At 40.2% G+C, this 26744-nt stretch overlaps 3 protein-coding genes across 3 annotated transcripts in view; 1 reads left to right on the plus strand and 2 right to left on the minus strand.

Moving 5' to 3' along the window:
- Window positions 1–551: 551 nt before the first annotated feature.
- On the minus strand, window positions 552–20206 carry LOC119902984. The gene is made up of 12 exons (XM_038719381.1): window positions 20135–20206; window positions 18195–18340; window positions 15882–16065; window positions 14304–14389; window positions 12130–12542; window positions 9341–9500; window positions 8680–8858; window positions 7921–8022; window positions 3725–3899; window positions 3196–3374; window positions 870–971; window positions 552–691 (listed from the first exon to the last, which is right to left on the minus strand). The coding sequence occupies exons 2-12, from the start codon at window positions 18304–18306 to the stop codon at window positions 638–640; spliced, it is 1746 nt and encodes a 581-aa protein (XP_038575309.1). The 5' UTR covers window positions 18307–18340; window positions 20135–20206; the 3' UTR covers window positions 552–637.
- Window positions 6223–9614, minus strand: rbp1.1 (retinol binding protein 1, cellular, tandem duplicate 1). The gene is made up of 4 exons (XM_038718241.1): window positions 9341–9614; window positions 8680–8858; window positions 7921–8022; window positions 6223–6912 (listed from the first exon to the last, which is right to left on the minus strand). The coding sequence occupies exons 1-4, from the start codon at window positions 9411–9413 to the stop codon at window positions 6862–6864; spliced, it is 405 nt and encodes a 134-aa protein (XP_038574169.1). The 5' UTR covers window positions 9414–9614; the 3' UTR covers window positions 6223–6861.
- A 2216-nt stretch (window positions 20207–22422) lies between the features above and the next one.
- clstn2a (calsyntenin 2a) overlaps window positions 22423–26744 on the plus strand; it is a 168849-nt gene continuing 164527 nt past the window's right edge. Inside the window, exon 1 of the mRNA XM_038718242.1 lies at window positions 22423–22574. Within this exon, the coding sequence (XP_038574170.1) occupies window positions 22502–22574 (73 nt within the window). The 5' untranslated portion in view covers window positions 22423–22501. The remainder of the gene's footprint in view (window positions 22575–26744) is intronic.

Here is a 26744-nt window from a genome sequence, read left to right on the forward strand (position 1 = left end):
TGTCACTTTGAATCATCTAATTTGTTTATTGAATTTGTTTATTAGTAATAGTAGTGATAGTATCATCAGTTGCATCAACTTTTCCACACATTGTTGCACACTAGCCTACTCCAATTCGGTTTAAGCTACTGTGGCTTATTGCCATGTAATATGAACAGAGCGAGTTCAAAGGTGTAATTTCTGATGCTTAGGCCATTAAGTTATTGTTACACAGTATCATTCAATGTCATCCCATCCTATCGCACCTGCAAGATCCTACCATATTTTTCCAGCAAATGGCGATTTAAGCCATGCCCTTTAAACTACTCCACTATAACCGTAAAATGTGTTTAATGCATATATGCAATGTGTAACAGATTAAACAATGTGAACATTCATTAGTCTTTTATGCATTCTGATATACTCTCTCAAGAAGAAATGTATTAGGTAATACTTCCTAACATCCCTCTCTTCTGTCAGAGTACCTTCACTGTTTCTGATGTTACACAACTGTAAACACCAAAAATTAAAGTTGATTCATAACATCTTTGTCTCTATTCATACACAGCACAATATGTCTGAAAAGCACCTTTATTCATTTTGTTTGGGAAAACATGCTAACATGCTGTTAACTGAGTAAATGAAAACAGATATTTTTTTATTCTTTTCTCTTGAACACCTGAAGACAAACCACATCTTCACATGTCAGCTCCTGTAGGAGGAAATAGAATCTGTTAATTTAGTTTACCAAGAGGATAATTAAAATGAGAGCAATAAATGTATGTAATTTACCCTTAAAATCCTTAACAATCACATTCTGCTGTGCAGTACATCCCATATACCCAAGACATTTCCCTCTGGGTCATATCTGACGGATACCGTCAACCCACCAGGTAGAGTTTATCTCCTTCTATCCAGTGTTTCCAGCCACGGTTGGCCTTCTCTCCTTTCTGAGTGCACACCAGCTTGTCCCCCTCCCAGGTCACCAGACTCTACAAGACAGCATGTAATGCATTCACTAAACAGTGAACCTTATTAATAACTCTGCAATGTATTTTTGACTTAACATTGTGGTATGGAATTTCCTCTGCACATATGCCTGTTGCCTGCTTTTACCTAAAGGTTACAGCCACCATGAAGAGTCACAAGTTCAAGACTGGCTTTATGTTGACATATAATTAGCACTGAATGAAACCAGCTTTAAGTGTAGACTAATTATATTTGCTCTATACATGTACTAAATGTCAGTGTTGTGGAGAGAAATTTTACTAATAAGCTATGTGATGTCTATCAATAAATTTAAGTTTACTATATTGATTGATTTAGTGATTAATTTTACTATACTGTAAATATGCAATGCAATGCAATTTCTCATTACCTCCAGTTATTTCATGAATTCAATTAAAAAGTTAATCTATTTCACCCTCACAACATTTAACTATTAACTATTTCCTATTTTCCCTGTGGCTTTATAATAAAAATGGTAAATTAACTACCTGCAGATGTCTGATGCACCATTGGCAAGTCATTTTGTGCATCCTACCTCTCGGGGCGTTCCTACAATGTTTTGTGGCAAGGACAATTATCCTCCTCACACTGCCTCTCCACAGGGGTGCCCCAAGGCTCAGTGCTTCTCTTCTCAATTTACGCCACCTCACTGAGGACGATCATTCGCTCTCACGGCTTCTCTTACCACTGCTACACAGACGATACGCAACTCTACCTATCGTTCCCGCCAGACAACCCCACCGTCTCGGCGCAGATCACGGACTGTCTCTCGGACATATCTGCATGGATGAAGGCTTGCCACCTTCAACTAAACCTCTCTAAGACTGAACTCTCGGTCATTCCAGCCAAGCAATCTATCCACCATAACATCAAACTACAAATTGACTCCTCTACCATCACTCCAACCAGGGTGGTGAGAAACTTGGGTGTCATGATTGATGACCAGCTGTCCTTTTCAGACCATGTTGCTGCTGTCTCTCGGTCATGCTGCTTTGCTCTATACAACATAAGGAAAATCAGGCCCTACCTCACTCAGTATGCCACCCAGCTTCTGGTACAGGCCATGGTTATCTCTCGCCTCGACTATTGCAATGCCCTCCTAGCAGGTCTTCCAGATTGTGCAGTGAAACCCTTGTTTGTGCTGCTGCGTTATGGTTCATAACTATGTTGATTGATTATCAATATAGTGCGTTATGGTTCATAACGTAGCAGCGCGTCTGGTTTTTGATCAGCCCAAAAGGATTCATGTCACTCCATTACTCAGTGACCTCCACTGGCTCCCCGTGGCCCCAGAATCAGATTCAAGTCACTAATGCTTGCATATAGAGTGACTACTGGGTCTGCACCCATCGACCTAAACTCCATAATACAAACTTACGTTCCTTCTCTACACTCCTCCAACGAACACCGCCTGGCTCTGCCATCACTTCACACAAAGCAATCCCAGTCTCAGCTGTTCTCATCTGTGACACCACGATGGTGGAACGAGCTACCACCATCAGAGCAGGGGCGTCCGTCTCTAACTTCAAGAAGCTCTTGAAAACTCATCTCTTCCGAGAACACTTCCTCTTATAACACCTCTAACTCCAAACCTCTAACATGCACTTCCTGTGCTCTTCTTCTTCTAGCCCCCTACAATTATCTTGAATTGATTGCACATTTTTGTTTTGATTGCACTTTTTGTTAACTCTTACTTCCTTCCCTAGGTATTTACCCCATTGATGTGATATGTACTATGAGCTCTTACTAGTACTTATTGCTGCTCTTACTAGTATGTATTGTCAGTTGTAGATCTGTATTTGATGCTCTGTTGACGCTTGTATGTTGTTCCTCAAATGTAAGTTGCTTTGGATAAAAGCGTCTGCCAAATGAGTAAATGTAAATGAAATGTAAATAAAGCCATTGGATGACAGTGATGTTATGAAAGGCTGAAGATGTAAACAAGATATTTAGTCCTCCTCTTCCCTGGACTTCTATTTGAAATGTCTTCAATCTGTTGGCATTCAGCATAATGCTGGTAATCTCTGATGATTTCTTCTCATTGGCACACTACTGTTGGTTTCGTTTGTTTGCAGCACTGATACCACAGACCAATCTTTGCCCTGGATACACTTTGATAACACCGTTCTCATTAAGCAGCAAGTGAAATGGGAAATATCGTGACTCTTGTCCTTTCAAGGACTGCATATATATGAGAGGTCAACCCACCTTTACATTTCTGTTGTCTAGTCCCTTGGTGTACTCATCAAACTCAACCCCTGCAGTGAAAGTAAGCTCATAATTCCTTAAGGTGCTCAGGGTTTTGAAGTCAAACGTATTTCCATCTTGGTTGACTACTTTGGTCTGAGACAGGGAGATGGCAATTTTCCTTGTAGCAAAGTCAATATCTAGGGCGAGAATAGAGAAACCTCTCAGAGCAGCCAAATTATAGTACTTGATTTCTGTACATGGTCGGAAAGAAATATATAGTTGACTGGGCATGGTTTTTGAATCAGAATCATTTACGTATTTGACATCATAGTTGTTGTGTAATCAAGAAATGGTTGTGAAATAACTGCCTTAGAAAAATCTTTTTGCATTAGCTCCAGATTAGATCTAACAGTAACACAAGGACAAGAACAGTCTCTTAACATAAAGATTTAAAGATGTTTTTGTTACTTGTGTAGCTTCTCCAACCTGTCAAATCATCCTGTAATACTACTTAAGACATCTCAGACCAAAATTAAAAGTTTCTTACTCAGCACTTTCAAATAATCCTCAAATTTCTCACTGGTTTCCAGAACCCATTTCCCATTAAAGTCTGCAGGCATGGTGGCGGCTGGTGACACTGTTGTGTGGAGACAGTGTAGGGAGGGGAAAGGTGCAGGGTGGACTCCTGCTTTTGTATGAGCCAGGGGCATGAGGGCGGAATTCTATTGATAAGTGAGTTTATAGCTTGACGGAGATTGGCAGAGGCAGTTGTTTTGTAAGGGGGGGGGGGCTCACACTCTTCTTTCAGTCTTTACACAGTCACTGGGAGAGGTTGTGGAGGGCATATCTGAGGGTACTGACACATGCACAGTGCACACACACCACTTTCACATGTGCCTTTACACACATACACATGCAGACACAGTGACTACAGTGATGGTCAGTGTACAATGTACAGACAGGAGAAGCTATTTTGTAACATCTGCCAGTGTGTGCTCTTTATTTGATCAAGCTCAAATACTAAACCAGAATACATGAACTTTGAGCATGAAGGTTAATACAGTTCAATTGGTCTTGCAGTTAAATTCTGTATGGCTTCAAAAATGTTCAATTAACTAGTTTTAAATTATCTACTGTTTCTCCCTCATTGAAAAATCCAGAAACTATGAACATGCAAATATATTTTCATTTCAAAATTTCAATTTTTAATCCTTAAGATTTTCATCATATCAAACTGAATGTTTGACACTATTTATGCAGCCATAGCCATTAAATGTTTTTATACTCAGTTAACGTTTTGGATTTAGTTTGCATTGTCAGTGGTGGAGTCCGCCATTCCTGCACAAGATTCAAGTGCAAATGCACAAGGGATTCACAGGAAGATGTATGTGACTGCTCAAAGCACAGTTTTTGCCAAGGTGGTAAGCCAGATATCGGACAGTGAAGCCGACCGTCAAAATGACGTCAAAACCCTGTGACACTAAGTCGCACATGAGAGATGTAACCGTATTGCTTAGATTATAAGCTCTCGGCAATCAAAAAAAAACAACTATCAGAGCAATCATAGACGCTGCGTTGGTGTTTGACAGGTGAACCTTGTAGGTGGGCTGATTAAACAGTGACGATCCCAGCCAGACAAACACACTGAGCCATGAAAGTTTTTGTTGGCGCATTTATACAGCTACCAGGATTACGGTGTTTCTGCAGTTGTTCTACGTCATTAAACCACGGTTATGCTGCGCGATCATGCGCAGTAGACGCTGGTGCCAACAATTAGGCCCTGTAGTAGTATTTTATTGGTCCAAAACTGGCTTCACTGCTCTCCATTCAAATTAGCGTGGTGGCTTCATTCAGTAATATACTGTCTATGGTTTTTGCTCCCAGTGAGCGATAAGTGGGTCATTTCTAATGGAACTCTGGGACTTCCTGTATTAAAATGTTCTTAGCATCACCACCAGTAACCACAGGTGTCGCCAAATCAACCAGGACTAAAATTTTAAGGATTACAACTTTAACCACTGGTGACAAGAAGTCTCATTCTTCTGTCAAAAATGCAGTGTACAGTAAGTATGCTGGAGGTTTCAAGTTCCCATGTCACACTTCTGTAAGTTGTATATTGAACCATGATTGCCTTGCAAGCTAGTTGTGATGTCACAAAATCATGCTTTTACATACAGGTCTTAAACTCGGAATTTAAGGTGTGCAAATAGAAACTTAACCCCTTCAGCAGTTGAACAGCCTTCTTAAGGACAAACATCCAAGTGAAGTAACAATAAGAAAAACACAATTTTGAGCACAGGGGGAATTTAAAACCAAGCAAAAATCATCTTCCTGTATTGAGTTGTTAGCCTGTGGATTGCTGAAAATGAGAGTTTAGTAGCTGATTTCAGCGAGACAACCCATGCACTTAGCAGAAACACTTTATTGATAATAAATGCAAATGTAAAATTTACTCTGGCGCCAGACTCTGTTCCGACCCCTCGCTGAGAGCATTTTTTTTTAACCAGCCATAGCAAGAGAAGGGAGAGATCAATAACAACCCCCTGCAGAGCCATAAATAAACAGAGCCTGCAGGTAGACGCCGGGGTGGTGGCGGAGTGCGAATGCACATGAAGCAGCAGGAGTCTGAACAGCAGGGCGAGCAGCAGCAAAGAATGAACAAGTGAGTTGGACAGCTTTTATAGACTGCCCAATTGGTGATGGCATTGCACAAAGTGAGCTGACAGATTAGCTGATTCAGAGCACAGCGTGGTTCGAGTTTTCTGGTTGAAGCTCTGCAGGCTTCACTTCACTCACTGACGTCCTCAAATAGAGGCCCTCAGATTGCTTGCACATGTCGGAAAAAGGCATTTTCAGACAGAAGGAGCTTCTAACACCTGATCTGTTGGCCTGTGAAACTTCAGTAAATAACAACCATTCATTTCAGTGGTTTGTCTGTTGTATGACTGAACTGCCAAGCAAAACATTTCCTTTCCAAACAAGTCTGATGAACAAAAAAAAAGAAAAGAAAATGGCAGTTTGAACCACTCAGAAAAAGAAAAATGACATTATTAAGCACTGTTTACTTTATTGATTCATTAATTTCACTATCAATGGCAGAATCCCAAAGGAATTGAGAGGGATAAATACACACTGGAGACTAAGCATCACTAGCAACTGAGTTTACAGCCCTCAAACACAGTCACATGTTCATCTTTTTACATCCACAAAATTCATTGAGAGAATTAAAATGGGATTAACCCCTTTAATTTCCTCTTTGCTTCACTGCGTCCATTGCTTTCCCACTGGTCTTTCAAATTCATTGAATCATCAATCTGGTTCACCCGTCAGATCAGCTACAAGTACAGCAGCAGTATGCATGTGTCCAACACATCTAAAATTTGTTAGTCAAAAGAGCACCCACCCTGAGACAGATGTACAGTATTGCATTTTGATGATGTTACACGATGCACACGCCGACCCGCACTTTACCATACAGTGTATGAGTTGGCTGTGGCAGAGTAAAGCAATCTTGGAGGAATAATTCACCAACTGTGATGGTTGCCAAAATAGTATTTTTGATGGAAAATACATACAAGATTGGTAGATTAGTAGCTACGTGGAGATGAATGGACCAAAGGGAAGTTGGATGGTATGTCAGAGGCTTGGGAGCCGAGGGCACCGTCTCATTCTATAAGAGCCAGGTTAGGTCTTCTTGAAGACCTGCTTGCAAACAACTCCTGCAGCTCTCAGCTCCTGCAGAGAACAAAAGACAATTGAAAGTTTTTAGATCGACCTTAACAGACTCAGAATGTCATTTGGATTAATGGGGATGACCAAGAGGGGCAAAACATGACCATAACTTTCATAAACTGTAAATCACAGAAAAAATAGTCATCTGACTATGGGCGGGAGGAGCTGGCAATGGGTCAATTATTACTAAAAGATGCAAGGAAACATTGAATGTGCAGTATTTCAAGTAATTTAGGATATTGTAAAGGATAGCAACAGTTTTCTAGTATAACTTCTAGCATCCGTTTGCAAAGTATTTTCTGCCACCAGAGGCCACCGTTACTCTACACTGAAACCCTCTTCCAGCTCTTGGGAACTTCCAACTAATACCTAATTTCATGGCTGCTGATTGAAAACATCTGTTGGCAATACTTAAACCAAATAATTTGGCAGATTATTTTTGCTTAGCTTTGATAGCTGTAATCATAGAGAGGGAAATCTGATAATGCTGAGCTAATGGAAATGGTAATGTGCTAGTCATTACTTTAAAGTCTTTTCACATGTTAATGCCTTCATTACAGGCCACACTGGGTCCCCGTATGAATTTCACAGAAGAGATGTTTTTAAAAAATGTTTTAATGAAGCCCTTCTAACAGACATTAGATCGGAAAAGTCTAAAGATAATACCATGCCAGAGGCTAATGGTGAAGAGTGTTGGAAGTCTCATGGTGAGGGGATAAATGAGTTGCAGAATCTGGATAGCTTTTCACAATATATGCAAAAGTTTTTTAATTTATCAACTTGCATCACCTTGTCAGTAAATGAGTTGCATGCACATTCATAACCCGTATTCCCAGTGTGCATGCACCTCACACAATATAATGTTACTACTGCTGGAGCCAGGGAGCCAACTCATGAGTCACATTAAAATATATGCTCTGCACATACGGTGCTGAGAGGCATTTTGGATTTGGATTAACACATCCAAATTGTATGTATTAATATTCATGGCAGGAGCGGGTGTTCTCTCACCAGATGAAGCTCATCTCCGTCCACCCAGTGGGTCCACCCTCTTCCTTCGATCTCCCCCTTCTGCACACACACCAGCTTGTCTCCCTCCCAGGTGATAGTGGTCTGCATGGGGCCACAGGTCAGGGAGAGTATGTGATTATAAAACATGATGCAAGTTTCCTCTCATAAACATATATATTTATATATATATATTTATATATATATATATATAGTATATATATATATGCTGAGTGAGACACTTTTTCATTATCATTCACCCCTATTACAAATAATTATTCTGATAAAATCTGCACATTCACGTCAGCCTTTCTCTCAGCCAAGATTATAGCTTATCTATAATCAGCATACAAAAAGGGTTTTTCAAGGGAGGGCGGGGGGGCCATAGATAATCTTTGATCTGATTTAGTAGTCAGCAACACAATCTGATTAAATAAATGTCTTGACTTTTACTCTTTTACTGCAGTATCTGACATCGGTCTTTATTTCATCAATTCACTGACAAGGGTGTGAGAAGTTTGAGGAAAGTTTTGAACATAATGACAACCTCTCACCACACCATATGCTCATTATAGTTCGGAGGGGTGCCACCAAGAAAAGTCAGTTTGTACATGGGAGCTTAATGTCCCTTACCTGTAGCAATGTAATTTAACTGTAGCGTCTAAATAAGTGTTTTCTCAAGAGCTTAAATAAAGTAATTTGCCATGTACACATTCATTAAAATGTATCAGATCCCCTGTGTCCATTGGTCCAAATACTTGCCATGCATTTCCTGTCATCCACTCCACTAAGGTCCTCCTCAAACTCTTTGCCCACATAGAAGTCCATGTTGTAGTTTTTGAAGGTGCTGAGGGTTTTGATGATTATGTGGTCCCCATCGTGAGTGATGTCCTTGTCAGGCTTCAACAAGGTGGCGATCTTCCTGATGGCAACATTTACATCTGCAACAGGTTCCCAAGGAAGGTGGTACATAAATGGGAAACAGATTTTCCCAGATTTATAATTGTTAGATGCAGCAGTGTTTATGTGACAATTTTCAATCCAATTTGTTTATGTTGAGGTAAAGTGGAACATTTAGTTTGAGTAATTTTTTAAAAATATGCGTTTGTTATTCCTGACAGTAACTATAGTTATTACATGAAAGTAATTGGAAGATATCACAATAAATGTGCATTTCTCTCATTTTTGTACTGGCACAATGTGAGATATGATAAAAATATACGAAATTGCTGCAAGCTTGCTCCACTGTCTCCACTGTTCCACACAGTCGAAACATTACGATTTTTATGAATAGCAAAGGATTATGTGCAGGTTTAAAATGTCAACGTTGATATTATTAGCTCCATATTAGTGATCTAATGAGGATGCTTGCTCCCATGCCTTTACCAGGCCCGTCTTTTACTACCCACTGCTACAAACTCACCTAGGGCCTTAAGGTACTCCTCGAAGTTATCATTGGAAATCATTTTCCAATATCCGTTCAAATCAGCTGGCATCCTGGCTGTTTCTCTGCTGCTTTCCTTACTTCCAGTGAATGAGGGGGTCCGCTGAGGACGGCTACTGGTGACCGAGTGCAGAGCCTGCTGTCAAAAGCCCCAATTTGAAACAAACTCACTTTAATCCGATTACCTGTCGGGATTCATTTCTTTATGGAAAATGTCGCTCGCGCCACCCACTTCCCTCCCTCAATCCTCACCGCACTCCCTAACCCACATATTATGCATGTGCTTGGAACATGCGGCGCGCATGCACAACATTGAACAGGCCTACTCTGTGCTTTCTGATGGTGAATGCATACACTGACCAATATGTGGGATTAGGATAAATGGCAGCACTTCCTTTCACATAGTTCACGTGAAAGTAATTTGGCTTGGTTCTGTTGTATAAAATGAGGCCGTTTTAGTCATGTTTACATCAGGGTTATAACCAGTGGTGAAAAGTAACTATCAAGTAGGCCTACAAGGCTACTGCACTTTACTTGAGTATTTACATTGTAAGCTTCTTCATACTTATACTATATTCCAGCATATTTGTCTGACAGCTTCAGTTACCTTTCATATTCAAGTTTTAATACACTTCATGTCCAGTAAAAATCTCCAAATTTGTGATTCTAGTAAATGTTTCTGATGAACTGAAGGATGAAGTGTTTCCTTTACGGGTTGAGAAAATTCTCCTCCATTTTAAACTAAACAAATAGTTAAAAAAAAAAAAAATTGGATTCGCTGGCACACAAAGCTGAAAACAGGGCTGTTTTTCTGAGCTCATGAAAGGTTGACTTGTTAGACACATAGTTTTCACAGGATGGCGATGCTATAAAAACATGATCATGTAGAACATGATGCATTGCTGTAGATTAAACTACACAATGGAGTATATACTATTTACAGTTCGCTCAGCCTTAAACATTTACAGCAGTAAAATGCTGCATAAACATTAATGCAGCAGTAATGTTAATACAGAAACATCATGTATAATAGTAAAACACAGAAAGGGAACATTTTTCTGCAGAACAAATACTTTTACAGTTTTTTTTTTTGAATGCAGGACTTTTACTTATTGTGGAGTATTTTCAGAGTGTGGAATTGCTACTTTTACTTGAGTAAAGCATCTGAATACTTCTGAATATCACACCTGGTTTTAATCCTGATGCAGGGCCATCAACAATCAGGCTAATGGGAGTAAAATCAAATGAAGACTTATTAAAACATTGTGAATGTGGCAGAATGGAGCAGGCAGTGTGGATAATATGCACACTACAAACGCAGAATCACCTGAGCTTAAAATGATCCAACTGGAACGATTAAATGTAGCACAACAGGACTGTCACATCTTTTGTCTCGCTTAAATAACTCAATTAATTTGATAATCTCTCTTTTGGGCCGTCTGCAGCCAACCCACTGCCTAAATCCTTTACTGACTGAAACACACAGACACACACACATACCATCTTTCAAAGGATGCCAGTTAGTATCACTCACAGTGGCGCTTTCAGCCATTGGCCTCAGAGAGAAAACACCTCCTGTAGCTGAGCAACTGTCAGGATTATTTTAAATCCTTTGGTGGAAAAGAAATTCAAGCCTCGCAGACACAGTGTGTGGATGATGATGGCGAAACTGAATAGATCCACAAGGAATTGCTGTTGGGAGGCTGCTACACGGTAGACACACCAAAAAAATGATCTTCATATGAGAAGAAATTTAAAACAGGATACAGTTTCTACCTCTACAATTAAAAATGTGCAAGTGGGGGCATCCTGGTAGCCTTTAAAATACATACCATTAAAAAACACACACACACACAGTGGGTATTTTATAGGCCGATTCTTAACAGCAGGCCTATAAATATGAATACATATTTAAATAAAGGCTTCAGTTTTTCTCCACCAGAATCACAAGGCTTTTAAAACACCATTTATAACTTTGTGTTGGGAAATGTAATTTAGAGAAGAATTTTTTCTTTTAGGCTTCTTTGCTTTTGACCATGTCTGCTCAATGAAAAGAAAATCAATTGTTTGTTCATATGATTCCATTTTCAAGCTCTTCAGTTCTTATTTTCTAATAAATCCAAATGTCAGACCCTGAATGCCTGTCTGTTTTGACAAAGGTTGGTAGACTGAGAAAAAACACCAAGGACAATGATGGAAATAAGCCCAGGAATGTATCGTTTTATCCCTGTCAAAGTCTGATGTGCCATATTTGTATTTTAGAAACTTTTTGGTGGTCTCAGCAGGTGGGAAAAGGGTTGTTGGGAGTGGACAGACTCATGACCTCATTATTTCTAAAATCCTGGTTATGGCCCCCCTGGTTTATGATTTGATAGATTTAGACAGCTACAAGGAAAATAAACACAAGCCAGACAAAATTACTTCAAAGATAGAGGGATTGTATTTCAATTTATCCATCTCTGAAATGATGTGCAATGTGGAAAACTACAAAGGTTGAAAACATTTAGCAAACGAATGTTCATTTGCAACATTTCATGTGTATGATTCAAAAGACACCACAGAACTGTGTAGATGCTTCCTACTGAACACATGTGATGCCTGGAAAACACATTTACGCCAACTGGTGGATTGTGCAAACCTCTATCACACTGCAGTCCAGTGGAAGTTAGCAGAGCCTCCAGTCCCCGAAGACAGGCATTGATCTGTGAGTGCATTCACACTTCAAGGGCTCCCATGTTCTGCTCAACGCTGCAGCAGTCCATCTATCAGTCATCTAGACTCTTCACTGGCTGTTTAGCCTGCTTGGTGAGCGGCCTCAGTGCCATGCCCTTATTTCTCCTCTCGCTGTCATCTGTGTAGAGCTTGTGCTGGTGAATATATTCTATCACAGAGTCTGGGATCAGGTATTTCACACTTAGACCGCGTCTCAGAGCCCGGCGGACCTCGGTGGCACTCATCTCATTCTTCACCCATTCCCTCACCAGGAAAATGTTTTGATGGTGGCGCGAGAGCGTGTCCGACTCATGCACGGCTCGCTCAGGTTGATGCCCCCCTCGACTGACGCAGACCAGGCCAAAACGCCCAGCCACCTCCTCCACGTGGTCGTCTCGCCACAGGTCAGGGATCTTGAAAGTGTCGAGGAAATCAGCCCCACACAGAAGCTTCAACTGGGGAAAAGGGCCTGAGGGGAGAGGCAGAATAAGACAGTGAGGAAGAAGACTGCTTACTTCTAACTAACCAGGGAATCTTTGAATATTTACCATTAAAAGGATATGATTCATAACAATAATGTAAATATTCTAGAATTAAAAATACCCATGATTACTAATTTTACTTAATGTTTACTGATGTGAAGAATTCTTCATAAAAAAAGAGCTTGGCTCAAGTCAGATCCCTGAATCCTTTGTTTTTATCTTCAAAACATGTTCACCTCATCAGTCACCTGTACACTATGATTTTCACCTTCCTGTGGTCTGGCAACACTGCCTTCCTTCAAATGATTTTACCCAAAAATAATGATTCTGTGATCGGCCTGTTCACTAAATCGTTGATATTTCAGTTCTAATTCTGTGGGTGGTTTTTTCCTGAGAAATTATGGTGGCAACGAGTTACATAATCCTCAAGAGGTGCTAGTTTTGAATACATGGAACAGTCCATTGGATGTTTGCCAACTGGCTAATACACAATCAAGCTAAAAAAAGCAATCCCAGAGTATCCATCTTGCAGAGGAGCAAGATTTAAAAAACTGGAGGCATTGGTGATGTGAATACTGGGTAAGTGAACATTTTGAATCTGGATAAGGCAACTAAACACTCATAACATGACTAAAACTGACTTACTAGTTCTACAAATTACACAACTTAGATATTCATGATGCTGGAAGCTAAAAAAAATCATAACAAAACGAATTACCCTAGGAGTTCAACTTTTCCACCCTGAACTGAACTCTTCACAAATTTACAAAATACATAGTTCATCTTCCCGGATAGATCTCACGGCTATTCCTATCTACAATTCTATTTTTCATGGAAGTTGTCATCTTTATGCAGCATTGTGTAAAAGAGCAGTAAGGCTCAAACAGATACCCCTGTAAATAAAATTTAATTAAAATGTTCCTAAACACTGATTGGGTGGCTTCCAGTTATAGGACAACCATCATGTTCACACGTTATAGCTTTGACTTGTGAGTCTGTCCTCCCTAAGTATTGAAGGTATTTAAACTCTCCCTAATACTCTTTAACCAGTCAAGACCACAGGGGCACCATTACGCTTCTACTTTGCCCGTGTTAAACACAGTCACATTATGTGGGATTGATGAAAATCCTTAACCCCAACTCTGATACAGAGCTTGTTAAAGATGTGATTAAGTAACATGCTGAAAAAATGCTTCATCAAGCACTGAGTGAAGAATACATTATTACATAGGCTCTAATCTCAAAAAAAGGCTACAGTTACACTAGTGGATCTGTGAGGCTCTACCAAGGCATAGCAATGCTAACATTAGCATGCTAACATGCTCACAAGCTGATTTTCGCCATGTCTCATGTTCACCATGTTTACCATTTAAGCATGTCAGCATGCTAACATTTGCTGATTAGCACTAAACACAAAGTGCAGCTGAGGCTGATGGGAAAGTCAGATGTCAAATGTTGGTGACGCTGGAGGAAAAGTCAGAGGATCATCCAAGGCAGTAGGATTCATCATCAAGGGACTATGAATTTTTGTACAGAATTCAATGGCAATCACTCAAATAGTTGTTGAGATATTTATATTATATCTTGACCAAAATGGAGGACTGACCAACCAACATTGCCATCCCCAAATGAGAGGAATTCGCGGCCAATGCCACAAATTAAAGCCAAATATAAAATACCTGAAAACAGTCAGAGGTCAAAGGGATTTCTGGGCTCATCCCAAGTTTCCAACAGTAAGAAGTTCTTACTTGAGAGGGGACTGGTGTTTCCACTGGAGTTGTTGTGCTTTCCTGTGCTCTGTTCATACTCCTTCAGGATACGCCCATAATGATACCTGCCCAACAACCAAAGGCAAGAGAGAGAGAGACTGAGAATTGATTTCTTTAATTTTATGAATGGTTGTTACCAGCTGCTTTTCAATCTGAACATCTTGCCAACAAAGCCTTATCAAACTGAATTGAATTAGAAAGAGAGGAGTGTACATGAGTCACAGAGGAACTTGTAAAAACAGATTAATGAAAACCTTCACTGTTTTCAAGTAAAGCTTCTTAAAGGTGTTCTAGTACATTTCCGCGTGTGTGTTTGTGTGTGTGTGTTGGGGAGTGAGATAGGTGGGTGTGACGTGGCTTGTTCATAGCCTCTGGACAACAGGCCACTTGATCAGACCCATGTTGCGCAAACACTACACAGGGGTGGGGGGGAGACTCATGAGGGGATTTGTGAGAAATGCAGAGCAAGGAAGAATGGGAATAAAATGTAAGAAGTACAATGATACAAGTCTAAATAATCTACCTACACATAACATACAGAAGATTTGTGCAGTAAGGGTACAATCTTTCCATTAGATTATTAATTCTGCCAACAGAAACTGGATGTTGTGTATCATTGTGCATTACGTTTTTTTTACTGGCTTTTAGGACACATCATTGTACCCTTTACTATAAAGCTCAATGGCCCTCCTTGTTCCCCCGTGTCCGAATAGAATTAGGTAAAAAAGCCTTCATATTTGCGGCACCTTCTGCTTGGAACCTTCTTCACGACTCTTTGAAAACTTTGTTTCTTACAGACAGTTTCTTTCAACTCTGAAGGATATGGAGCAGGTGAATATTGGTCATTGTCGCTGTTTATAAAGTTGTATTCTGCCTTAGTCAACACAGGGGCATTGTGTTATTTATGTATATATACTTGATGTCTTTTATATGTTGGAAACTTGTCCTTTATGTTCTTTTATGCTGGGTCTTGGCCAGGTCTCTCTTGCAAAAGAGATTTTAATCTCAATGAGACTTACCTGGTTAAATAAAAAAAAAATCTCTGGTGCTAATCCTTAATAAGGCCCAGCTGCAAAAAAGTGTCATTTTTCTGTACCCTTATGCGCCATGGAGCGAGCCATTACTCATATATCCCTTATTCACATGACCTCTGCTCACCTCTCTTCACCCATATTCATGTCCCAGAAAGCTGATTTAACCCCATGAAAAACCCAGAACTGAGATGGGTCCAGTCTAGTCTGGCAAACCCCAAGAGACCACCATCCATACTTTAGTCTCAGGGAACCTGGCAACACTGTTACATAAGCTATTGAAGTAGGCATGAAGCAGGGCGGGCAAAAGAGCAGCAAGGGAAAGTAAATCCCTGTGAACGCTGCTGGCACTGTGGCAAAACTAGGACGTGGCAGAAAAGAAAGAATATTTGTCTTATATCCTATCAAGGATGAGGAATGATGTAACGGGACTGCAAAAGCGAATGGAAACAAAAAGCAGCAACCGAGTAACACTGGATATAAACTGGGACCAAGATGTGCTTGCTGCAGTGAACGTGTTTTATACCTCATGGTGACCACAGTCTCTGTCCAGTCTGGCTGCTCGCTCTCCCATTCATCAACCGTGACCCAGTTGGAGCTCTGGAGCGCCAGTTTTGTCATAGCGATTCGGTGTTTAGCCAGTACCAGGCCTTGCTTTCCATAGCCATCACTCACTGGAGACACGATGCCACCCACCACCTGGTACAGGCCTGAAGGGAGGGAAGATTAATATAAATTTTCTGGGTCATGACAGCCAACGCAGAAATGGAATATAAATCAGTAGATAAAGTAATCTCTAAGAGACACTGAAGGCGCCTGATCATGATATGAAAGATGAAACTAAATAATTACTTATAGCTTATACTGTATAATCAATTTGAAGGGTTTAGAAACTGCTTTAAACAATGAGTTAGACTTAAAGTTTAAAAATTCTCATTTTGATTGGAAATACAGAATCAAATTATGCTTCTTATGTTTAAAGAACAAACTTATTTGCAACCGTAGCACAAACATTCAGCAACAGGAGTAAAAACAGCTCTTTTATTCAGTTTACAGAAATTTTCTGATTACTCTAAAATTAGTCAGCTGATGTCTTATAGGTCAGAGGTCAAAGGGAAACTGTCAGAGCATTATTTATGTCAATGCCCACTGAAATGCTGCTCTGTGCATAGATTCATAAAGCATCTAAGGGAGAGCTGATCAGTATAACTCTTTATGGTCTAATAATGCTGTTATGACCATGTGACCAGGGCAGTACTATTATGTAGAGCAGCTTTAGAGGTAAAGAGGCCTGGGTTTATGTAAGGAAACTGTGCCTGCTAACACGGCTGTTACAGGGGTCTGTGTGGCACCACATGTCAAAGACACACAGCTGACTGAGCTTTTTATTCATACAAGAAGAGAACAACAAGGAGTGCAACTCAGGTCTCTGCAGCATCAGAAAAATGACAGTTTGTATATTTGTAAACAATCAATACAAACACATTTTCCATTTTATTGATTTTTTTTTGTTAAAGGATAACTTCGGTATTTTTTCAACCTGTACCCTCTTTTCCCATGTTTTTGACTAACTGGGACAATATTTTTAGAAACTGCACCGGCATTAAGCTAGCGCGGTGAAGTAAGCAGCAGTGAAACAGGGCTGCAAAGTTATGCTTGCAGGCGATTGCGCACCATCAAAGTACGTACACTAAACTGCTTTACTTGACAGGCTCAGATTGTTATTAGAGGTGTCTGACAACATAATGTAAAGAATCAATACAGAAATAGACCATTAAAAAAAAGAGTTAGTTCCTTCTTGTTTAACCAGCAACAGTCACTGTATTGCCTCATGAAAGCCACCAGACTCCGTTCACTAAAATAGTTATTTTACCTCTCTGGTGTACCGCTGCGTCCATCCGTTAGTTTGTATTATTGTGTGACTTTTGTGTTTTTAACCCTTTAAAACACCACAGTCACACACATACGCATCCTGCAAGGTAAAATTATGAGGTAAAATATGTTTTTGTCAATGGAGTCGGGTGGCTTTGACGACGGTGATATAGTAAGTTCTGGTTAAACAAAAAGGATCTTACTCTACCTCTGTAGAGATCCTTTCCACAATGTTGTCAGACACAAAAACAAAAAGGTAAAGCTGGAATAATAGATATTTTGGCCACTAGGGGGCAGAGAGACTCCACAAAAAGCTGAAAAACAAAGCCCTGTTACTGTCTTATGAAATTGTTAAGGCTAATGTGTTAGCAAAGAGCCTACTCATCACATAAGCAAGACACGAAGAAACATTAGCATTCATTTGGAATTGTGTTTATAGCAACCTGACATATGCAAGTCTAATATTTATTCTCCTTTGGGCTCTTGGTTTCAACCAATTCCCAAGACCAATATCTGCATCTTTAGCTTGCTTGGTGTTCAACCTTCTTCTCCAGCTAGTCTTTAACTTTATATGTCTGCTGTTTGGTGCTGGACAGATCACAGACATGAGGTTTATCGGGGCATGTTTGAAGCTGCCTGTTGCTGCTGGAAATGATGCTGATGAGAGCAGTGAAACCAAACAGCTAATTTGGGCTATAAAAGAAAAAATAATGAGATAGAGCTTAAAAAGCCTTGTAGAGCTGCAGAGTTGAGTCTTAATTCGCTATACGTTCATCACTGTGAGCAACCCATCTCTCGCTATAGATATAGTTATTTGATTCAGTGTTAATAAAAACATTAACATTAATTGGTGGGCATTATCTAGGAGCATTTACAGCAGCTGCTTTGACCTTGAAGGTTAGCTAGAAAGTCAAATAAAACACACAAATGATTAGCAGACATAGTGTCTCTGACGTCTGCATCTGACCTGTGCTGTGCATGTGGTCTCTGGCCAGCTCAAACAGCCTCATGTGCTGATTGGTGATAGGATTAAAGGAGCCGCAGGCTAGCAAGACTAGCGGAACACGGCCGGTGGCCATCTTGGTTTACCCCCTCACACCACTGTCAAAGAACCTTGGGGGGAAAGCAGAAGAAAGAGTTATTAACATTGTGGGACGATGACACACAAAGGTGAGAAGACAAACATACAGTAGGGGTTTTCAAAGTCTGAGACTGTAGTCCTCCCCTCAGATAAAGCTTGGAAAAAGGCACCCCCTCACCCTCACTTAGTTTACTTGCTTACTTTCACTCAATTCCTGGATGCCTATGAAATCATGATAATGATCCTATAGACACTCAACGATTGAGCCAAGATAGACCACCAAATACATAAAAAGGTCTCTCCTAAGGCATTTATTAGTTTTTGACTCTGGGAAAGTGGGAAAGACTATAAACTATCTCTCTATTATATATCTCTTTGACCAAATCACGCACATTTCGGCTCCTTTTTGATAACTAATGTTATAAATAATTAATGCAATATTTATTCGCTTCCATTCACTGAGCTCTCAATGAAACTGTTTGGAGCCCCCCTGGAGGGACCTGCCTCTCACTTTGAAAACCTCTGCTCTCCAGAAAGATTAAGATTTTATATATTTCTTTAAGTCAATCTGTACTTAAGTACACGTTTGACTTGGTTGCATTAACCTTAACAACCTTTTTGTCATTTGGTGGGAGTTTCTAATCCCAAAACACCTTACAATGGATGAGTACAGCGTTAGTATAGGTGGTCCCAGTAAGACGCAACCCACAGCAGAGCCATTCTCTGCCCATTTATCATTGGGACACCCAGCAGTTAGAAACACTGGCAAATAATAAATGAGGCGGCATTTTGCCAGAGTCAGACACTGGAGGAGTGAAACAACTGCAGTGGCATTTTGTTTCAAAGTGTACATGTGGGTGTATAGAACAGGGAAATTAATGACACCAGCCTCTGTCCAAACAGTAGTCGGATGGTTTATTTCAACTGGTTTCTCTGGCAGGTCTCCAGCCAACATTTAAAGAACTTGTGTCACTTTAAACATGTAATTTGTTAGTTAAATTATTAACTTTATGTACACTGTGCAATGTCTTAATCACGCAGTTTATTAACAGTGTCCCCTTTCTGTCTGACCATACTGTTCACAAAATGAAGCTCTGTCATTTTACCTTGTTACCAACAGATTGTAAGTTTATTCTAGGTATATTTGCTCTTGTATTTTTTTGACTTGATTTTATTTGTTTTTAGAGATGCCTCAACAATTGCATTTAATATCCTGGCTTCTGTTATAGTGGCATTTTATTTTTCACTTGGAGCTCCTTGCTTGAAAAGACCTATTCAAAGCAAATGATTATCTTTATTTAATCATTAGGCCTAAATGACCAATCCACGGATTTCTAATGGGTTTTGCTTTAGGGCCATTGCCCATCGACTGTACGCAATTGATGTCTTGAGATAAGGCATAAACTGTAGGGTGTTCACTGTCTTTGACTTTAAATCCTAAGAAACGCCCTGTGGGAAACTGGGTACTTGTTTGATCCAGGGTTGTGTAAGTTTAATTTGGTACCAGACAAGAGACTGTCGCCTTTCTCACTTCAGCTATTAATGTATAGAGTTGCCGCTATATACGCAGACGTATGCAACTATGAGTTGCTGTGTTTTTTAACTGTTGTTACAGCACAAGTCAGATTCATTGACTGAATAAAGTCAGATTACAGCATACAAACACCAGCGACGTTCTGTCAACGAAGCTTTGACATTGAACAAGCGGCTAACGTAGCTTAGCACAACACACATTGGATGTATAAATGAAATTGAAAAGTAGTATTTTCAAACTGTCATGTTACAAACGACACAACGTTTAAGGGTATAAAAGACAAATAATTTACCTTCTTTTCACATTGTTGCTGTTTCGACAGTGTGTCACACTCTTCTCTGTCCGCCGTACTGAGGAGCTGATGCACGATGGTTCCGCATAGAAAAACAACTGAAGTGCGACCCCTGGTGGAGGAAGGTTATTCTGAGCAAAGTGAAAGAGCTCTCCATGGTCCTGAAATACAGTAGACAAACTGTTGTCAATACTTTGTAATTGCACACAGTAAACGTTGTTGCCGTGCATTAGCTGCTCGTTTTAGTTTGTGTCTCTGTGGCTGAGGACAACATCTTCCCAGAAGAAACCTGACCTTTGCAGCAGTGCAGCATCAAACACCTACGTGCTCCGTCTAACCTTTCATTCCATTGTTGTTAACGGCTTGCCAGATGAAAAGGGGAAAGTTTGTTGAACATTAATTGGCTGTCTTTAGTGCAACAGGTGGCAACTGATTACAAAATAGCTGTACAGCAAATGGCTTTTCCAATAACTGTGTCACAATAATAACTTTAGAAGAATGTGAAGGTCCGGTTAAGTGACATGGCATGTCACAGACCACTGGTATTTATTTTTTGCCTATGAGGACAGTTATGGCTACAGGAATTGCACATGCATGCACACTGTATGTGCATGCACAAACTGACAGTTCTAGTTTCAGCAGAGCATTCATTTTGCAAGATGAAGATGCAAACAGGAAAATACTATCATAATTATGGCTGATTCGGTATCTGTTAAAATCCACAACTCAATTCATATCATCATTTGATTGTTTTAGGGGGTAATAACATGATGTTAACTTCATTTTAAGTTGTAAGAGTCAAATGGAAGGGACAACCAGGTCCAATAACGTGGTTAACTTGTTTAAGTTCTATTCTTTTTAAGATAAATTCTTGGCAAAATTAAAGTTCTTATCACAGTGACGATCCAGCACCTTAATGGATGTATGTTTTTTGTTAATATGATGAATAATTTATTACTCATAAACTGTTTGGGTGTGCTACAGAATATAGGTGCTGGAAAAAGTGAAAAGTCAAAATGGCAACAATCCTACTCCATATGAACTTGAGAGTAAAATGTATTTGTCAATAACAAGCAGTACTTCAGTGATGCCACAGTGAGTAACTCCTTCTGTCCCCTATCCTTAATGATCTCTGAGCTGATGACATGACCACAGGTAGAAGGGCAATCTGCTCATTGCGCCATCTTTCCCACATCACTGCTCTGCTGTAGCTTAGCTGCCACTACCCATGGAAACAGCCAAATGGAACTGTGCAATGACTGTGTAAGTGATTGTGTGTGCATGTAAATGTGTTTGTCTTTATGTGTATGTATGTCTGTGTGTGTTCTATCTTTGTTATCCTCTTAACTCTCTTGAGGTCGGACCTCTCTCTCTCTAATCCCCAGAACACACACACCCACACCCAACGGAAGAAGACGAAGCATGGGGGAATAATTGAAGAACATACGGCCATTAGAGAAAACCAGTGATTCTGCCACAGGGTGAAAACTGAAAGACTCAAATCTGTGAGGGGGAGTATAGCTGCGCTGTTCGAGCTCTTGTTAGGAGGATACAGCTGTAAAAACATCACACTGCAGCAGCTGCTTCATTCAATTATGAAAGGAGTATCGCTCTAAGAAAAAAATCTGCAGTACATGTTACTCCTTAATTAAAGTGTTATATATAGTTTTTTACATTTCCCAAATGCAGCCTACTTTGCCACAGCTTGGGATTTAGTGAATTGATAGAATAACTGTTGCTGTATTCCTGGTGTAGAGGAATGCAATTACTGGCAGCTAACTCTGGGTTACAGCAGCCCTTTCCCGGGGTGTCAAAATCAATCTTTTCCCCTCTTAACAGGAAACTACCAACACATTCACACTCATCTCAGAAAGATCCCCCTACACCCCTTCCTCTCCAGCACTTTCACCTTCACTCTCATGAACAGATGTGTCAAGCTTGCCAAAAAAAAGTCAAATTCTGCCGAAAAGGATGCTTTTATTCTTCAACATAAAAATGGAATATGTGTCATGCTTGAGGGTAACCTATTTCGGAGCACCCGAAACCATTAGTGTCAAATACGTTTTTATAAATAATTAAATTTTCACCCTGGTATAAATGCAGCCTTGTTTTAGTCCCCTCATTCAAAATTAACCTTCGACTGGGTTTTATTTTGAAAACTAATAACCGGAAACACTGTTTTATTGAGGCTCTTTAAACGTCCGTGTTTCTCTCTCTCTTTGCTTACTGTATCCAGTGACTGTCTCTCTACCTTCAGACTATCCCTCGCTCGCCCGGCCAGTTGAAAACATCCTCGCGCTTGGGAGGTGATCCAGGATTTCAGAAGAGGAGAGGACGGGGAGACATCACCCACACAGCGCGACAACCATGCAGCTACTCCGGGTCCCTTTTTTGCTTTTTTGGCTGGTCTGGGGCCAGACCTGCGCTCTCGGCGGAAAAGGTAGGAACATGAAAAAGAAAAAGATGGAACAAATTAACTTGGCTTCGAAATGTCTGATTGCTTTTTCGCGTTTGACTTGCACAAGTTGACAAGGGGAGCACCAACCATCCGTCCTACAACTTCGCCGCCATTTAGGTATTTTTGACTTCTGTCGTGAAGTTCTGCTGAATATTCAATAGTTTAATGTGCTTTATTTAAAATCTTCGTGGCCTTATTTATTGAAAAGTAGTTCGTCAAAGTTCGCGTCATGGCAGATAGGGCAATTAACAGGACAGATGTTCAGTGTGGTGGGAAATTACAGCGTTGTTGTAATGATAGGAAGTCTGACTGTGATATGTTGGTGGGATGGGAAAAGGTGGGTAAATAACCAATAAGCATAATGGACACTAGGGCTGCAACTAAATTGTTTTTCATTACTGGTTAATAGATTAATTGCTTGCTTAAGCTATAGAATGACAGAAAATAGTGAAGACCACGTCACATGTCTAGTCCTAAATCCTAAAGATATTGAATTTACCATGACACAAAACTAAAGGAGCAAATCATCACATATAAGAAACCTCAATTTGGCAATGGTTGGTATTTTAGCTTTGAAAAAGACTTAAAGGACCAGTGTGTAGGATTTAGTACCATCTAGATGAGGTTGCAGGTTGCAACCAATTGTAGACCCTTCACCTCCTCTTCACCTTCCAAGCCTGCAGGATAACCTATGGTGGCCGAAAAACTCAGGCAAAACTCGAAAGGCCCTCTCTATTGCCAGTGTTTGTCCGTTCTGGGCTACTGTAGAAACATGGCGGTGCAACATGGAGGACTCTGTGGAAGGGACCCGCTCTGTTTCTATAAAGGGCTCATTCTAAGTTAAGGAGAACTCAGCAATTCTTATTTTCTGGTGATTATGCACTACTGGAAACAACATAGATCCCCCTAAATCTTACACACTGATCCTTTAAACGATTCATTGATTATAAAAAATCTTTATCTATCAACTAATTGGTTGACGCTAATTGAATAATCAATTCAGCTCAGACATAACTCACTGCTATTTAATTCACTTAACACACACTATAGCACTTCACATATTAGTACAAGTATTTACGCCATCTTGAAATGTTGCTGCAACACCCTTCTCCAGATAATTGTATGTCTTACCATACATGCCCCACTTGCTTTTGAAATGATTTAACACCATAAACACGACATTTATTGAGGATGTTGCTGGTCATGATTGGCTGGTTTGCCAGTGATCTGAAGATGATGTCTATCTGCGATGATCGATTAGTGCTTGGAGAGGGCAGCTATGGTCAGGATGTTCTATTCAATTACATCCTCACCATGCAATACTCTCACACCTTCGTCTCTCTGTCTCGCTCTCTCTCTTTTTCACACACACACACAAACACACACACATTCAACGTCGACTGGTGTTGTCTATGAAGGGCAGCTGCGGTTTACAGTGGTATTAATTGGGTCTCTGGAGTGAGAGCACTGGGCTGTCTGCACTCAACCAAACATTATCATTTTTTCCCCCTGTTTATAAAAGACCTCCATATGGCCATGAGCCATAGGGAAGGCTAACTAGGTTTCGAGAAGAGCTTGTTTTCTGTAGAGACAGCTTTGATTATTATTATGCTATGTGTATATATATATATATATATATATATATACACAGTTGCCCTTGACAATGCAATGTTCAGTCACATCATGTTACCAAACATTTAATAAATTGACTGAATTTGCTTTTGACTCAGTAAAAGAAAATGATAGTAGATCAATAATAATAGCAATTTCCTAAGATGTGATAAAACTTGGTATTGTTAAGTAAAGCCATTTCCTCTTAAAAAGGAGTAGTTCAAGGCCTGTGTGTGCTGGCTCTCTTTGTAAGAGAGACACGAAGGGTGAGTTTTTGTGTGTGTAGATTTGGTATTTACAAGCTCTACAAGCTCAGCAGAATACAGTATATACATGAGACAAAGGCTTGCAGGCGGAATACCTTTTACATAAGAAGTCAGGAAATAGACCAGAGCAGATGAATGCCAAAGAACACAGACAGAGAGGATTAGAGGGGTGCTGAAAGAGAAAGAAAGGGAGGGGAAGAAATCGGAAAATAAGATCAGATTTATGGGTGTCTTTTCAACAGAGCCGTCTAGCTGCATTATCCTCGCCGGAACATAAATCGTGAAAGCGATGTAGTACGCAGAATCATAACTCAGGTTTTCCTCTTCTGTGCAATGACTGGTGAAACAATGCCTTGCGGGAACTGCTCTGCCCGTCCTATCGCTCTTTTCTGCTTTACTCCCTCTCTTTTCTCTTTCTTTCCCCTGCCTTCTCACTTGTGTTTTTCTTCCTCTCTCTGGCTCCCTCTTACTTTGACTCCGCATCGCTGTTTAGTTGCTCTGCTCCGTTGAGCTGATGCCGTTCAGAGGGCAAATGTCATGAGGGGAGTGTTTCGTCATTCTCCTCCTCGCTTCTTTTTCAAAGCTCGAACAGCCTTCGTTCTGATTTCCTGAGCTGCTGCTTTCTCTCTCTCCCCCCACAGCCATGGATTCAATTCCAAAGTTTTATGGGCTTAAGTGAGATGTATAAATGGCGAAGCAGTCTTCTTTCTGTCTTACTTTGCCTTTTCTCATCTGGAGAGTGTCACATTCTTACTCTATCCCGGGTACCTCTATTACCGACCCCCTCCCCAGTCCCATTTATATGCTCTCGCCTGTCCAGATATTCTGTCTTTCTCTCTCTTTTACTATGTCCAGTTTTTGTTTTGTCTAATGCCTCACAAAGAATAAAAAATAATAATTTGTAAGTGTGTGGAGGAACGTCAGGTGTGTGTGTGCTGCTGGAAGTATATGCAAATAAGGGTGAGATATGCAAATTAAAGTCCTAATTTGGATGTTAATTACTCAGCAAGGCTAATTATAATCTGATGAGGCGTAAGGTGGAGGAGAGGAGTGAAATGGAAGGGCTGCCACTGGATGATGTATGTGTGGCGATGAGAGAATGATAGGTGTTTATATTTAGGGCTGTGTGTACGCCAGTATCGCACCAGCTGCTCCAATGGCCCTGTTGGGGCTTTCTGGTCAGCACTGCTCAATATGTGGTGGATAAACATTGCATGCAGTGCTGACTTCTGAGAGACTCTTCCACGTTCGCTCACTAATGCATGAACACACATTCACACATTTGGACTGGGAAACTGTCTTACTATCTTTACTTTTTATTCCATAATAAAGACATATTTGTGAAGCTTCGCCAGGTGGCATGTTGTCAACAAATGACTGAGGTGGTGCTGTAGAGGAGACGGAGAGAGTGGGACAGGAGAAACCGTAATGGTAGAGGAAGCAAAAAAGGAAATACATGCTGTTTATAAATCCTTATCTAATGTGCACGTTGATTCTCTACAATAATTTCATCATAATCTGTTTTATATTCTTTTATTTATATTTTAACACAAACATATGAGATATCCAGAGAGTTTGCAGCACAGAGAGTGGGACATAAAGAAGTGGATAGATACCAGCTTTCCTAAACCAGGACCTTACAACATCAAAAGATTGGGTACATGGATTAAGGCGGGGACACACATTGGAAGTGTTGAGCCGATTATGGATCGGATAAAGTTGTACCTGGTCTGTTCTAGCCTGGGTCATTGGTTGGCAAATAAAATAATAGTGTGTAATATGTAAAGTCTTATCTTAACATGTTCTGTGTTTGCGACTGGTGTCTGCGACTGGTTCACCAATGATGTAATTTGCGTGTCCCTAGGCTGATATACCGGTAAATAAACAACCTTACTTAACCTGAGGTTAACCTGAGGCTTTGTTTTACAAAGTCCTCTCACCTCCAGTTCCCTATGTAGGTTATACAGTCCACGTTGCCTGGATCTCCTCCAAACTCTTTTTTTCATCCTTTTTTGGCCTTTTCAGCACAAACTGCACTGCATATTCAAGCAACCCAAGCAGTCCTTTCTTCAGCAACTATGTGTCTAATAGTGTTTAAAACAGTTTGGCCTGGATTATTTGTAACATGATTATCGTTGCACCTTTTTACTTTCTTTCTTACTTACTTTACTCTTTGTTTTGTATTGGCATTTCCTGAGTAATGCAATATTAGCTGAAATAACATTGTAGCATTCCTTCTCTTGCTTGACAGATTTTGTGACATAAACAAGTTTTG

This window comes from Micropterus salmoides, unplaced genomic scaffold (genome assembly GCF_014851395.1).
Source record: "Micropterus salmoides isolate LMB-PRFRI ecotype aquatic unplaced genomic scaffold, ASM1485139v1 Ms_hic_scaffold_14, whole genome shotgun sequence".
Taxonomy (NCBI): domain Eukaryota; kingdom Metazoa; phylum Chordata; class Actinopteri; order Centrarchiformes; family Centrarchidae; genus Micropterus; species Micropterus salmoides.